Source organism: Corvus moneduloides, chromosome 6 (genome assembly GCF_009650955.1).
Source record: "Corvus moneduloides isolate bCorMon1 chromosome 6, bCorMon1.pri, whole genome shotgun sequence".
Lineage (NCBI taxonomy): Eukaryota > Metazoa > Chordata > Aves > Passeriformes > Corvidae > Corvus > Corvus moneduloides.
The window spans coordinates 49,781,770-49,797,371 of record NC_045481.1 but is presented as its reverse complement, the minus strand read 5'-3'; the positions used below and the strand labels follow the sequence as shown (position 1 = coordinate 49,797,371).

Sequence of the window (15,602 nt, the reverse complement as noted above, 5' to 3'; positions counted from 1 at the left end):
GTATAACTGCAGTCATCAATCACCATGGGCAAGGAGACCTGGGATGCTGGAGAACTGCAGGACTAAGTGCAAGGCCAATGGGAACCAATGAATTAGAAAAAAATAGAATCCAAACCCCTCAAGATTCCTTCTTCATCTTTGACATTTCCAATTACAAACTGGTATAGAAAGCATACCTCCATTTTTTTTTTTTTTCTGTAAAGTAGAAGATATAAAAAAGAAACCTAACAGAAAAATCAAATACAAAAAATTTCTTGAAATCTTGCCAACACACAAAGGACAAAAATATTCTTAATACCCTATATACTAGTATTAACCACAGGGAAATACTGGGTTTCTCCTTTTATTTCCATACCTCTAAATAGCCACTTGCATGAAAGCATCTTTTCCTTTGATAGCACAAATTCCTAGTAACATCCCAGCAGAGGCAAAGGTGTTAACTCAAACATTTCACTGTTCTGAGATTTAAAAAATTAGCTAAAATTTTCCAATATAACTAATATTTTTGGATACTCAGTATATTTTAAATGCAACCTGCTTTCATAAGAGTATTAAGTATCAGCTCTACAAAAATCCAACCTATTTAGGCATTCTAAGATAGGAATCTCAAAATTACAGCATCCCTAACTGGCTAATTTTCAAAAGATCTTTAGTATACTTCTTCTCACTAAACTATTACTTGGTGGAGAGATGAAATGAAAGCATTGTTTGCAGCAAGACATGTTCCTGCCATGTTGTTGCCTCCTCAGAAAAAATGGGAAGAGGTTCCTTACCCAGTCAGCGTGAGGCAAGTACTGCAGCTTGTGAGTCACCAGCACAATGGTGCGCTTGTCCTCCCGCAGCATTTTCAGGATCCCTTCTTGCATGAGATGGTCACTCAGGTGGATATCCAGGGCAGAAAAAGGATCATCCTGTCATGAGGATAAGGGGTCAGCTTTTGGAGCCAGAACTTACGGGATCTCAGGAAACTGACAGGTTTTAATACCAGTAAAAACAGTTACATCGACATCGACATACAAAAGAGGCCATCAGATCAAAATTGTGCTGAGGAACAGCAAACAGAACACCAAACCTTCAACTGTGTTTTTGTTGGGACTCAGAGGTACAGTAATGCCAGCTGAGTCAATGCTACAACTCTTTGGGGTTTTCTGGGACCTGCTGCTCTCCCCAGATGTGTTCATGGCCCACACAGCTGGAGAACATGGCTTCTGTCAGGCTCCAGGCAACTCCCCAGTGTAGGTCTGTGGCAGGTATTGTATAGCTGCTCCAGGGACAGGGACAGGGACCATATTTCTGTTTCCCTTGTACATCACTGCTTTCAGACTCTTTTTTTTTTATTCACAAACCAATATTCTATTAACAAAGAATCACCAAAAAAATCTCAAAAGGAGCAATATTGATCATTTCCATGACTCAGCTCAGATGTTTGATTTGAGACCTAGATTATCTTACTGAATCAATCAATTATATGCAATTCATTTAGGCATAAATTAATCTCTACCATCTTTTAGCAAACTTGTTTACCTAATCCTATTTTTATGGAATCACAAACCTTGTGATTTGATATTTCTGCTTGCAATAGCGATACTGGCTGTAGGATTTACTTAGAGTTACTATTTCATACTATAATATTACACTAAACCCAGGCTTTTAAAAATCAGAAATATCTGAAATCAGCAGTAAGATAAATACAACCACTTAGATTCTAATAAACCAGAGCATCATAACATAAAGCACTTAGAAAGTGCTTTTGAAACACAGTAACTTCATGATCCAGAATTTTCTCTCAAAAGTGTGTGTTTAACTGTGTGTGCACTGTGCTTGCTGAGCAAGGATGTTGTCAGCTCTGCTGCTGCACTCCTGTGACCTGGCACAGACCTAAACATCACCTATATGACATTTATACTTGTGAGAGTGAAGTTTCACAAGCATTTCTTTACAACATCAGCCTTAAAAGAACGGAGCATTTGCCAATATTAACATATAAGATTCCTGATCATTTTTAAAATATTAATAGCTAGAAATAAAGTTTATACTGGAAATAAAGGTGTTTTTACATTATCAAACCATAAGAGAACCTGCTGCTATTAGCAGGTTATTGAGTGTCCTTCACAGAAGGACAAAAAGGGCAAAAACCAAGTTACAGCCCAATAGTGGATCTGCTGATTTGCAGCACCTCACCCAACTGCTCCCTACTCTCCTGCACTCTGATCTTTGCCTGGAAATGCCCTACACAAGAAGCAAGCACAGATTGATCAGGGAAAGGTCTAAATAGCCTCCTTTTCTTTTAGGGGTGACATCTAATGTGCACAGCTTTTCTAATCCTCCGTGATTGATGTCTCAACAGCTGGATTCAAACCTTCCAGAAAACGGAGCTACAGAAGGAAGTCCTAAATTGGACAGCCAGCAAGCTCACTACAAGTGAGTGTGTAGGATGCATCTGTTTTCCCACCTGTGAAGCTGTTAGAACCTGCTGCCACTCTCTTTCTATAGCTGAACCTGGGACAGGATATACAACAGGCAGTTCAGGGTGCAAAAGCAGCTTAGTTCGCTGCAGAAAGGAAACACGCCAGACACCAGACAACATTAATTTTAGGCCTGAGACAGCTTATGAATTTCATGAATACAGTTGAAACTATTACATTTCTAAGACCCAAAGATAAAAACAGGGATCAAAGCGAATTTTCAATATACTGAGAGGGGAAGCATCAGCATTTCAATGTGCAATACCTATCTGTCTGCCTGCAGCATTTACAAAATGCTTCCTACCTGCAGGCTAGCTGACAACAGATATAAAATACACAGTGCACATTTGGCTTGGCAAAACACAATGTGCAGTGTGTGACCCATGAAATACTCTAAATGAAGAAGCATCTCCTGCATCTGCATGGAGCATAAACAGAAGGGCACCTACTCACCAGGAACACAACATTTGTCTGCTGGTAAAGTGCTCGTGCCACGCTGATACGCTGGCGCTGCCCTCCAGACAGATTAATACCCTGGAGATAAGCAGGAGAGAAACAATCAGACAGTTAAAGAAAACATCAACTGATTATTCATATTTATATTCTGACTGGATTATCCATAGCAGACTTTTCTGAGCAGAGAAACAAAGAGAAATTTTTCCAAAATGTTGGTCTTCAATGTATCCCTGTGGTGTTTTAGGGGGCATTTAGGGGGTTCTTTTGTTTGTTTGTGACAGTGCCAGTATATGCTAGAGTAAATTGTTTACAAATCTGTGACTTCTGTTTCCTTTCTCGTCACTCCCTAATCTTCCCTGATATGATAAAGCCATTGACTAAACACCTGCCCTTCTGTAAATGAAAGGGCCCTAAAAAAAAATCTATGCATTATTATTTATTCTTACGTTACTTCTAAAGAAACCAAAAAATGTCCTGTTAACTCAGGATATCTGCAATAGCAGCTGCAGAATAGTCAAACATTCTGATAGCAGCACATTTAAATCATGGCACCTCACATTAATGACAGTGTTTCCATATTTACCAAGCAGTGAGCTTTCAGACTAATGACCCAAACACACACTTAACTAAAAGATTACCTTTGTTGCCAAATAACCTGTAAGATTTTAAGAAGCAAAAAAATAATAAACTCCCCTCTATATATTTAAACCAAAAATAGAAGCCTGTAGCTGTTTACTGACCCTCTCTCCAATCTGGGTTTGGTCCCCGTGAGGCAGAATGTCAATATCAGGCTGGAGGGAACAAGCATCAATTACTGCTTTGTACCTGTGGAAACAAAAAAGGCAACAAAATCCACACAGATACTGCTGGAGAAGCACATTTCCTACCTGCAGAGGAACAAAACTTAACCAGCTGGAAAAAATCACATGGTGGAAAACATATTTGTTAGCTACTAATTGTTCTAATGGGATCTCTCTCAATCACAGGCAAGTAAGTAATATTTCAGCTAAGAAAAAGGATCTTAGGTCAGCTTCCCAAATAAAAATGTTAAATAGTTAAAGCCAGGAAAAACAAACGTAACTTCTTCCAAGGTATATTGCTACTTTTTAGCAGCTGTTTTTCATGCCTAGGGCCTTTATTTCTTGTTTCAATATCCAAGGATGACAGAAAAAAAATTAGTATAGGATGCAAATACATAGTCAACCACTTTTTTTAAGGGTGGGGGAATGGAATACCAGCAATTGATTGTAAATATTTTACAACATCTGGTGGGCATTTATACTGAATAAAAAGGCAGTCCATTAATTCTTTACAAACAACACTCCCACTTCCAGACAGGTGATGTCCTTCCAGGAGAGGCAAACTAGTCAACCAGGTGTGAGAATACTGCATGCTAAACAAACATGGTCCTTGGAAATGAAAACATTTGTACACTTGAGTTCAAGTGAGACAAACCCTGTCCCTTGTGTCACTCAGGAAAAACATGGTCAAAGGGGGAGATTGTCACGTTCAGGCAGGTGCAGTAGGTTTGTTCCTACAGGGAGATGGGCACTCATGTGTGACTCACATGACCCCAATATTTATGGAAAAGGGGAGTAAAACACAACAGTGCTGGAACCTGTTACCTCTGTTTGTTAAAAGAGCTTTCAAATGTGATATTCTCTTCCACTGTGGCATTGAGCAGCCAAGGCTTCTGCGATGCATAAGCTACTGAGCCTCTTTTCCTGGGGAAAAAAACAAACACAAGAGTTCCCAGCTTACCAGTGCAACTGGTGCTTTTGGAAACCATTTTCTTGTAAATGAAGAAACTAGTAATAAATCTTGAAGAATATTTAATTTCTTTCTTTAGGACAATTTCCATCAAGGAAATACATAAACTGATAAATTTCCAAGAGAATACTGAAACTGTTTACCCAACTGAATTTCCCTTTGTTCCCTCTTTTCCTGCTGAGAGGTGGGGTTTGGAGAGTCTAGCTTAATAAAGCTGCTTCTAGAGCAGAGTGGGTGTTAGGAAGAAAATTACCAAAGACTGAATCCCAGCTCTGTTTGGATAGATGAATAAAAAAATTTAATTGTGTAGCAGATCACTAGCTAGGCAACACATTTCAGGAGGGACACTGTAGAAAGATATTTTTCAAGTATTTGAAAAAGATCCAAACAACTCCACATATGCACAAAGGCAATTCCCTCTATCTAGAATGGGAATTATTTTTCCCATTCTAAGAAAAGAACTACAGTTAGAAAGAAAATGAGAACATTATTCTATGCCTATAAAGGCAAGAAAAGAGAACACAGACAAAAAAAATCTGCTAAATTTCCCCCAGTGAAATGGCCCTCAATGTACCATCAGAAGGGACAATTTACCAGCGACAGTCAACAGGATGTCACTCACCATGCACACATTATTTAATAGAAATAATTATTATTATTATTATTGCTATTTAAAAAGGAAAGTATCTGCCCACTAGAAAATTTGTGCTTTTGTTGTCTGTGATGCATTAAGGATCCCAGTAATTTAATAGAAATAATTATTATTACTATTATTGCTATTTAAAAAGGAAAGTATCTGCCTACTAGAGAATTTGTGCTTTTGTTGTCTGTGATGCATTAAGGACCCCAGTAAGGCAGAGCTGGGAGAAAGGGAACAACTCTTATCAGAGCAACTGATACTGTTGGAAAACTCATTGGTATATCAGCCTTTCTCCAGAAAAGGGCCAAAAGGGGATCATATGCCTAAAAGCATATATGTTTTCTTCCTAGCTCTGAGCTAATCCAATAAAAAGATAGGACCTCTCACCCCAAACGTGGCCTTTGTCTGCTACACAGCCATTATGGCAGCCTATTTCTAGTTGGACCTGAAAGCAATTCAAACTATGACTTGACAAAGTACATTTTATTTATCTTTATAGGTTAAGGTCATTTGCCCTGCTCATTTTTTTTTGGGTTTTACCAAGCTTGTTTAGAAACCAAGATAGGATCCAATTTTTGTTGATGACCTGAAAAAACACACAATTCCACTCTTCTGCTAACATGCTTCCAAGTTGAAATTTATGATGGTTCACTAGAATTCAATTATGCTTTATGTATTTTCTTTACTGGAAAATGAAAGAGAAATAGCAAAACAAAAGAAAAAAAAGACAGAAAATATCCCTTAGGCAGCCCAGGCTGCAGCTCCAAAATCTAATTCAAAGAGCATTCAGGTCTGCCTCAAGAGAGAAGCATTTTTTCAATTAGTATGAAATTTTCATCCCAATAATTGAGAAAAAATTGCTCTGAGCATTCCAAGGTGAAGATATATTCCCTTCCCCTCCTTTTCATTGCTTGAAACTGTGCCTTTGCAGCTCTTAATTCTCAATGTGACCAAAAAGTTACTGCTAATTTAGTTTTTGAAAAATAGCAGCAAAGTTTTGAGGAAAAAGCTTTTACAACTTTTGCACAAAGTGTTCTTTGGTTGAGTGAAGATATGGGCCCTGGCAATGTGATGCACTCCATGCTGAGAACCAGAACAATGTCTGGGAATACCACTTGCAGTTGGATTACATTCTGCTTTTAGGACATCAGTGAGAATTCATTACTGCAAGGAACTTGGCAACAAGCAATGAGGTTGCCAAAACTGATTACAGACTGAGGATTTAGGAAGTTCCTCTAAATTAATCCTAATTGCAAACTGACACTAGGATGACATATCAGATCATATTTTGACATGAACAAAAAGCTTGAAAGTGCTTGCAAGCTTCTTTTTCACATATATGAAATCTATTGCATGTCCACAGTACTGCTCACAGTAAAGAGACAATCTAACAATTGTTACTGAAACTGTGAGAAACTTGTGGCTAAAAATCCAGAGAACAAAATATTCTGCCATGAAGTGTGCAAGACTTGCTCTGAAAATCTGCCTTGAACATACATAAGGTTTCAGAGTTTTAGGACTGAATGCAAACCAATGGCTTAGCAGACAAAGGCATACAAGGGATTTATTCAGTGGGTGGAAGTGATTGCTTCCTGTCCCCAGACTGCATAAATAACCACGTGTTTTCATCAATGGAGTGTATGTTTTCCCCTCTGATAACACAACAGACTAACCATAGGCTCTTAATTATCACAGAAATGCAGACAGAAAAATTCAGCCTTGCAATAAATAAGGACAACCTTCCCTGAACTCCCTGGAGACTATGAGCTTTGTCTAATACAGAATCAAGCTGGTTTACCAATTATGAATGAGATTAATTCATCAGAAACAACAGTGTCAAAAGAAAAAACATTCACTTCTTTACAGCGCAGGTGACCAAGCAACAGAACAGATTGTCCAGAGAGGTTGTGGAGTCTCCCTCACTGGAGATACTCAGGAACAGTCTGGATGCAATCCTGTGCAATGTGCTCTGGGATGGCCCTGCTTGAGCAGGGAGGTCGGGCCAGATGACCTCCTGTGGTCCCTTCAACCTTACTCTTTCAGTGATTCTGTGATTTTGCGAAGACAGATTATTAAATTTAAACAATCTCTACTTTCACATTTCATTTTATCATCCAGGAGGCCCACTACATCTTCAAGGTCAATTAAAATACAACTAGTTAACGGACATTCATATATGCATCTCAGTGCCTTAATAAACCTACCAAATCTGAAATGTTGGCAATTATTAAAAGAAAATAAATGCAATGGAGTTAGGATTATGATGATAGAGGAAATAATACATTGCAAAGCCTTTCCTGTGTGTTTTGGGATTGCTGACTACAGTTTTATCTTGATTATTTTGCACAATTCATTAACTTCTACTATCACTCAAATTCAAATGTTCTCCAGATATGAGAGAAATGTGTACTGTTCTGTATTATCACTGCATATGCAAAAAATATGCTTCTTGTATTTTCAGCCTGATGGAAGGCATTGGAGCATTCCAGTATTGCCAGTCCTGAGCATTCAGGAAGAAGTCTTTCTGCCGTTATTAAACTTCAAGAGTCACTTGCTTGTTTTTATTTTAAATCTTGCAGTAGCTGCATACAGAGACATCCTGTTTGTCTTCTAAGGGGAAACATTAAACTCATTAAGAGCAGAGACTGCTGAACAATGTTCACAGAGTTACAGAACGACTGAGGTTGGAAGGGACCTCTGGAGCTTCCCCATTAGTTTTTAAAATGTTGTACCTGAATTCCATGTCAACAGGAGATTCTTTCTCTGGGCTGTGGAAAACAAACACAAGGGTTTAAAAATAAATTAAATTCTTTCAGACAGTGCAAGTAACATCACTATGCTATAATTAAAAATACAACAAAATGACTGCATAATAGAAATACAGCTCTTTTTATCCTAAAACTCTGCACTATGTGATATTGACCTAAAAAATGTATAGTTAAAGCCTCAGTCTTGAGAAGTGCTAAACAACCTTTGTAGAAAGCCTTCAACACCTATGAGCAAATGCTCAAGACCTCAAAAGACTTTGGCCCAAAATACTCTCTCTTCTGAGAACACCAAAAACGTTCTACAGGATGTGAGTGCAACAAAACCACCAGAGATATTCTTACAGCACTTAACTTAAAACTTACAGATTCCCAGAACATATGACAATGTAGGCAATTGTTTCATCCAGTCTAATATTCTTTCCTACTTTTTAATGCTCTTGCCATACTGTTGTGCATGTTATCTCACCCTTTGCCATCCAATTCCATAGGAGTTTCAAACATGTGAATGTCTAATTCTGATCATACTTCTTTTGTATCTTAATGGGTTCAAATGGTTTCCCTTCAACTTGACCCAGAAATTTCAGTCTCTCTTAACACAGCAAGGACTGTGAGATTTCGAAGTATCCTTTACCATGAGGCTTAGACATGAGGTACAGGAAACTCCCTCTTATACTACACACAGATGGGAGCAGCAGTTTTGCAGGACTCAGTCTGACAACCAGGCAACAAGTCTGAGAAATAAGGTAAATGAGAGAGAAGAAGCTGGAAAATCTAAAGAAAAGGCAGTGGAACAGCTGGAGAATCACAGAACCAAGAAAATATTCTGGTCAGTAAAAGCCATGCAATTTAGATTAAGTCAAGAAAAGAGAGGCCATATGGCACTGCTGATTTCAATAGCAAAGTTCTCACTGAGTCCAACAGGAACAGGATCATCACTTTTACAGGGTTCACCATTCTGGAGGTTTGTGCCTGCCTCAAAGTCAGAAAGCTTTATTCTTAGTTGATTTGGTAGATATTCCCAAAATCCAAGGTAAGCTATGTTAATCAGGTAAAAATAATTTCTGTGCCAACAGGTGCACTAATCTCTTACTCTGCACACTTCTGTGTGTGCCTGAAGAATGGTAGGTGAGAAAATAAACTTATGACAGGATGTAAAAAAATGAAGAGAAGGGTAATGGGGAGAATTTGCTTTAATAAATGAAACCTTTAAATACTTGATACTATTTTTCCAAGTGCAGCATAATCTGGTTCAGAACTTCAGAGAAAAATTTTCAAAGACATATCAAGATAAAATTTTCGAAGTCTCCAAATGGCAATGCTTTCATAACAGAAATCCAACTCTTATTTTCATATCTTGCATAAGTGGTTTCAAAAGTTGTATCCTGAGACAATGCTGTTAAAATATCACTGATTTTCAGAATTCTGACTCTTAATCTTAAGAACAGATTTAGAAACCTTTGGTTTTTTCTACTGCAATTGATTTAGCAGGAAAACCAGTAACTGCATACAGTACCATACCTGAAATCTTCTCCCGTCTCACTGTCAGAAGTGCAGCTGCATCACAAACAGAAAGCAAAGACTGTTTACTTAAGTGAGCACAAACAATCCACCCCAGAAAGAAAAACTATTAAATTCCACTTAGTGCACAGGCTGCAAACATTACTTATCACAGGGCTGCAGTGCAGCATCTGTTCCTTCTACACAAACTGGCTTGATTTCATCAGGCAAAAAGATTTGGTGGCCCTTTTTTTCCTTATAGACATTAATTCGACTCAACAAATAAAATCACCTTCACCCTGTTCTGGAGATGATAGCAGAACTGAGAAGTCCTGCTGTGACAAGGATACAGTTCCATTAAGAAAAGCTGATTTTCTGGAAAAACAAAATAATAATTTGTGATATTGGCTTTTTTCCATGACAGTAACCACACCTTTGCTGCATATAACAGGTTAGTGTGAACCCCACATCCCACCTTCAGTTGCCACATACTCTGTCGTGTGTCAGCCAGATCCTTGGGGTGAGGTGCCCGTGTTAATGTGGGCAGGTCCAAGGGACAGACAGGTTGTGTTTTTGCTATTTTTGAACATGTACAAAGATGTTCAGATTTGTTTCGACAGGATGACTGGGCATACTTATTACTGATGCTAAATTCAGTTCCATTCAAAAGAGTGAAGAATCTGTGTGTCAAATGACATAACCAAAATCAAGAAGGAACAAAGTCTTTCATGCTTTAAAGAGGACAATCTCATTAACTTTATGCCAACACAATTTGCTTATAAATATCCAGGAGAGAAAACTATACCTGCAGATTAAAAGGTTGGTTTGAGACACTTCCATGAAGTTTACACATGATAAGCAATGACCATATCTAAATCAAATTTACAATTTGAGAGCACCAGCCAGCCACTAGTATCTTTACTCCAAAGGTCTGTGTACTGAACAAAGCTTTTCAACAGCAAACTCACACTCCACTGGTCTTTAGTGACCATGTGAACTCAGTGGCCCCTTCTCCAAAAACCCATGAGCCTGTTCCATATGATTAAGTAGAAACACATTCTTTACAGGAACTATTGATAGGCTGAAAGAGAAGATACCTTTTCCAGCCCTTCCATGCACAACACAAGGACCCTGAACCAACTGTGTATCAATTCTCTGATCTCTGTTTCTGCTCTGTAGCTGGAAAACAATTATTCTCCATTTGGAGTTTTAGCCCAAACTTCTCAACCCACTTTTTTCCCACTTTGTTTTATCCCTCCTTTCCCCCTTTTCCTGCATACTCTTGGCAATTAAGGATGCCTTGATCTCCTACTAGTGCTGAAATGCCAAAATAACATGTTTGATAATGAGGTCTAGATCTAATTTGTCAAGGTATTTTAGATGTCTAATGATGCAAACATGAGCCTACTGAGATTTTCAAGTCTTTTCAAGACAGATCTTAATTTCCCACTTGAATAAAATTGAATATCTGGATGTTTCTGTATTTTTAAATTTTGTAACATGTATTTTTAAAAATCAATTTACTTCCAAGGCATAAAAACTTTAATTTTTTAAAATTTGATAAAAACAGTCACAAGATGAAAACCTACTGTTAACAACCTTAAACCTCTATCTTCCATTACATTATAAGGACTCAAGATTCACATGCAAGAATGTATGTCCTGTTTAAAACAAATGACATAATTACGTTTGAGCAAAGCATTTCTCAATTAGGTCTGTTTTCTGGTGTTATTTACTCCAACAAGACTTGATTTGGGACTATCAGAAGTGAGATGCTGCCCAGAAGAAATTAGCATGGCATATACTGTAATTATTTACTCAAAACCAGGTAAAATCATTACCATTTACTACCTGTGCAGAATGTAAATAACTATTTCTCTATTTTTGTTAAATCCCTAACCATATTATAAAAGATTTATACTGAGATGCCCTCAGCCTGCTTTGGACAAGAGGCATTAATCTGAGCTGGATCTTCTGGACACACACTGTAACACAAACAACTAAAAAAATCACAAATGAGCCATGGCTCACTTCTGATTATCTCCCTCCTTGCCCAGGAATAAATTACATTACTTTTTAAGGGTTTGAAACAAATAATTTTTATAAGAAACAAGCAAAGATGATATGCAGTTAATACTGTTTTATTCATAAAGCATGGGGGCAAAGAGTAGGGAAATGACTTGTTATCCATTAGACCAAAGGAAGGGCCAGGAAGAGCATCCTGATTTCCTGAGCACTGAGTGACATGTCAGCAGGATACATCCTTCATCTTCATAGCTATGACCTTGGAGGAAGGGAAGGGGAAGGCAATTTGTATGAACTAATTCAGGTCTATTCTGTAACATGAATGACCGAAGCCAAGCATTCCCAAAGAAAGAGCTGTAACAAGGAACTTACTGATTTGGCTGACACTTCTCATTGCCTGAGCTGAGCCCTGCTGATTACTTGATAAGACTACTCTCCTTGAACCTGGGATAAGGTTGCATGTTCCTGGTCAGGCATTAGTATTTTCTTATCAAATTAAGGGAGCTTTCATCTGATAGCTTTACAACACAGGTGTGCAGCCCACACTGGCTGCATCCATCACTCTGAATAGGCCACTGCACCTGGCAGCAGCTCTGAAAGATGAGACAACACATAATCTGTCCCAGTGCAGCCAGCACTTACAGCACTCAGATTGTTTCAGCCACAAGTCCCTTTCTACATATCTGGCAGATAGCAGAGCAAATGTGATAACAACTGAATTTCACCTTGTGATACTTTGGCACACGTAGAACACATGAAAAGCAGTTCTGACCTTTCCACTGTTGCGAAGCACATACTTCTAAACAAGTGCTATTTAAAAGCCCAGCACAGTTTCTGATCAGAAACATCATGTCATCTGTTTTAGTTTACCATCAGACATTCAAATTACACGTCTTAATCATGTTATGTCATCTGTAAAAAATTACAGCCTTGCTGAAATGAAATTAGTTCACCTAATAAGGCTGCAGGGATTCTGTATGGTTCCTCACCATGGTCTGATTTTCTGCTTAGGGAAGTATATTCTCATGGATAGATCACCACATTCTGGAACTTTGGCTTCTGTTCTTGTTTGCCTCACTAGCTGAAAGGGTCACCTTCTTATGTTTCATTTTCCCCACCTATAAAATAGACAACCTTCCTTCCTTCCTTGTAATATTGCTATAAAAGCATGTGCAATTCTGAGTAGTATGACTAGCACGAGGGCTGGATATAAATCATAGCTCTTTACAAACACTCAAGGAATTTAGAGAACTGCTCCACAAAATCACTGCAGAATCCACTGTGTAACAATGAAACTCCGTCCATTCAGAGTATGTGGATTAGATTTATAGGTGCCCTGTTTTTCCTTCATTCCCAATCAGTTGGAAATAAAATTAACTGTTTTTCTAGGTTCTTCTGCAATTTGTTGAGATTTACCTACAAATAATCACAGCCCAATGGGCAAAGTGCATGGGGATGAAGTCTGGTACTGTGAAATAAACAGGCCAAAAATGTTCACACACATCGATAAACTGTGTTTTAGAGATGGCAGGAATTTACTGGAAACCACATACAGGAGCTGCAATTTATTTTACCATCTGTCACCTTGCCTCAGGGTCAAGAGAACAAGTGCCAACAGAAGCTGTTGGAGTTCAGTACTATTTTTTTCCTTCCCATCAAGGCCAGTCCAGAAGTTAGACACAAGTGGAATTTCTAAGTGGCTATCAGAGTCCAGGTGCCGTGTCCCCTTGGGAAAGGAGGGAAGGACACGACTGACTCACTCCTGTCAGACCAGGCAGGATGCACTGGGGAGGACTCTGAGGTCACTGCCACTTGAAAGACACTCTTCAAATTCTCAGGCATTAGCCTGGTGCTGGGATGGAGCACACATCTGAGCCAGGCACTGCTCCTAGTGAGCCAGTACCTCTTTATAGCTCCATGCAAAGACACAAGCTCAGGCCTGGAAGTGCAAACAGCATTCTGTAGCAGCGCAACACCTCAAGCAAATTAATTCTGATTCCAGATTAGTTACAATTTCACTCAGCTTATGTTGCTGGAGTGCAGAATGCCCAAGAATGGTTGCCCATTCCTGTTAATGGAATGGACAGCTTGTTTCACGCTGGCTGGGGATTCTTGCTGATGTGAGGGTAAGTTTTTTTCTTGACTGTGTATCTAGAAAATCCCTAACTCCACAAGTTCCCAGAATAGATTTTGGGCTTTTTCTGCATTACCACTCTAGTCAAGCTGAATTTTAAACGAAACTAGAATTTTAAATTAAATGCCCCTACCTGCTCCAGGATATGTTCCCAGAGATCTTCTGCATCTCACCAAGTATGGCCAGCAAGAGAGATGACTTACCACAGCCCACCTGTCCTACAATCATTGTTAGCTGACCTGTGAGAGAGGAAGGTATACACAAGATTATGATGTGCCAAATACTTATGGAAAAACATCTTATTCTGTTTATCTGATGTAATTTTGTACCTTGAGGGATTCGGATATCAATATTGGACAATGCTGGAGGACCTTCAGGTGTCCAAGTGAAAAATCCATTTGTGATCTATACCAAGATGGGGAGAAAAGACAAACAGAAACCCAGCTTTAGAACTCACTTTTTTTCCCCAACATCAGAGACACTTCTTTTTTCCTTACACTGAGCACAGGAACAGAGTTAGCCTTTGCCCAATGCAGGAAATAGATCTTCAAGGGAATGACTTTGTAAAGGACTGTACTTCCATGGGCAGAAACCTCTAAAAACAAACAAGCACTATTAGACTATTAGAAGATTATTGAGAATTCATGAGGGAGAAAAAAATTGTCATTTAGCATTTCCCTTGTATTTATAAGGTGGGTACATGTAATAAGTGAAATGATTACAACACAATTAAATTACATACATGCCCAGTTTGCTCTCTGCAGAGCCCTGAATGTCTCACTCGATACACAGTGCAGCTTATACAGCAATTACACCATCCATATTCCAAGCAGACCTGCAGAACCTTCCATGAAATTAGATGTTGCTGCCCATTACAGCATTTTCCTCTGTATTTCTGACATGATTCTCAGATAATCTAGGTTTTGCTAGATACAGAAATTGTTTCACTGGAATAGACTAAAACCAGGAAACAAAGCCTGATCAGACTTTAAATGGCGATTTCCATGGATATTGTGGAAAACAAGGAAGGGGAGACAATTTTAAAAGGCCTACATTCATATAGGACCCTCTTCTCTCACTCTTTCAGAGCCACTCAAGCCTTCAATGCCTTTCAGCTATGCAAAGTACAATAATTTTTCATCTAAGAAGAGTGGAAGGGGACACTTCTATCACACCCTTGAGAAAAACTGATACTCCTATCTTGAGCAAAAGCAAGCGTGGTGTTCCTCCCTCTGGATTACCAAAGGCAGCCAGAGGATCCTCTGTCAACTAATGCCCCTTCCTGGGCAAGGAGCTGCAGACAGAGAGTACCTGCACAAGTCCCCTGACCCAGGGGCCGCTGGTGACAGTGGTGTCAGCAGATGGAGCCAAAGATTATCCCTGGGCGTAGCTTTCTGCTCAAGCCTTATAAATACTGTCCTTACAGATACCACTGCACTGGCCTCTCCTTTGTGACTAACTCCTCTGCTGTCACTCGAGGCTGTCTTTTGACCCAACACTGCCCCCAAAACCCTCTTTCAAACATTCCTCTTATTTTCCTGGAAGTCTGTTCAAGAACGATCCTGCACCAATTCAGCATGCCTAAAAAAAACCTGAAAGCATTACCAGTTGTCCTACTTAGTCCCATGAAACTGAATTATTCATCCTCTTTTGCTGGAAATGCAAATGTAATAGCAGACTTCCTAAATAAACAGCTTCATCACTATAACAACCATCAGGATTTTTATTGCTTCTGGCCATTTCCACAGCAAATCAAGAGCATCAGTCTTCAAAGTGGCATGGGTAATTGTAATCTTTTTCTTCCGATAAGTTAGGTCTTTGGGAGTTAGTTTTTAATTTCATCTGGG

At 38.9% G+C, this 15,602-nt stretch overlaps 1 protein-coding gene across 1 annotated transcript in view; it reads right to left on the bottom strand.

Moving 5' to 3' along the window:
* ABCC8 (ATP binding cassette subfamily C member 8) overlaps positions 1-15,602 on the bottom strand; it is a 74,075-nt gene that overhangs the window by 22,268 nt on the left and 36,205 nt on the right. Inside the window, exons 15-22 of the mRNA XM_032111555.1 lie at positions 14,085-14,160; positions 13,889-13,994; positions 9,618-9,653; positions 8,064-8,099; positions 4,547-4,645; positions 3,662-3,746; positions 2,919-2,999; positions 774-911 (exon numbers count right to left, since the gene is read on the bottom strand). Of these exons, the coding sequence (XP_031967446.1) occupies positions 774-911; positions 2,919-2,999; positions 3,662-3,746; positions 4,547-4,645; positions 8,064-8,099; positions 9,618-9,653; positions 13,889-13,994; positions 14,085-14,160 (657 nt within the window). The remainder of the gene's footprint in view (positions 1-773; positions 912-2,918; positions 3,000-3,661; positions 3,747-4,546; positions 4,646-8,063; positions 8,100-9,617; positions 9,654-13,888; positions 13,995-14,084; positions 14,161-15,602) is intronic.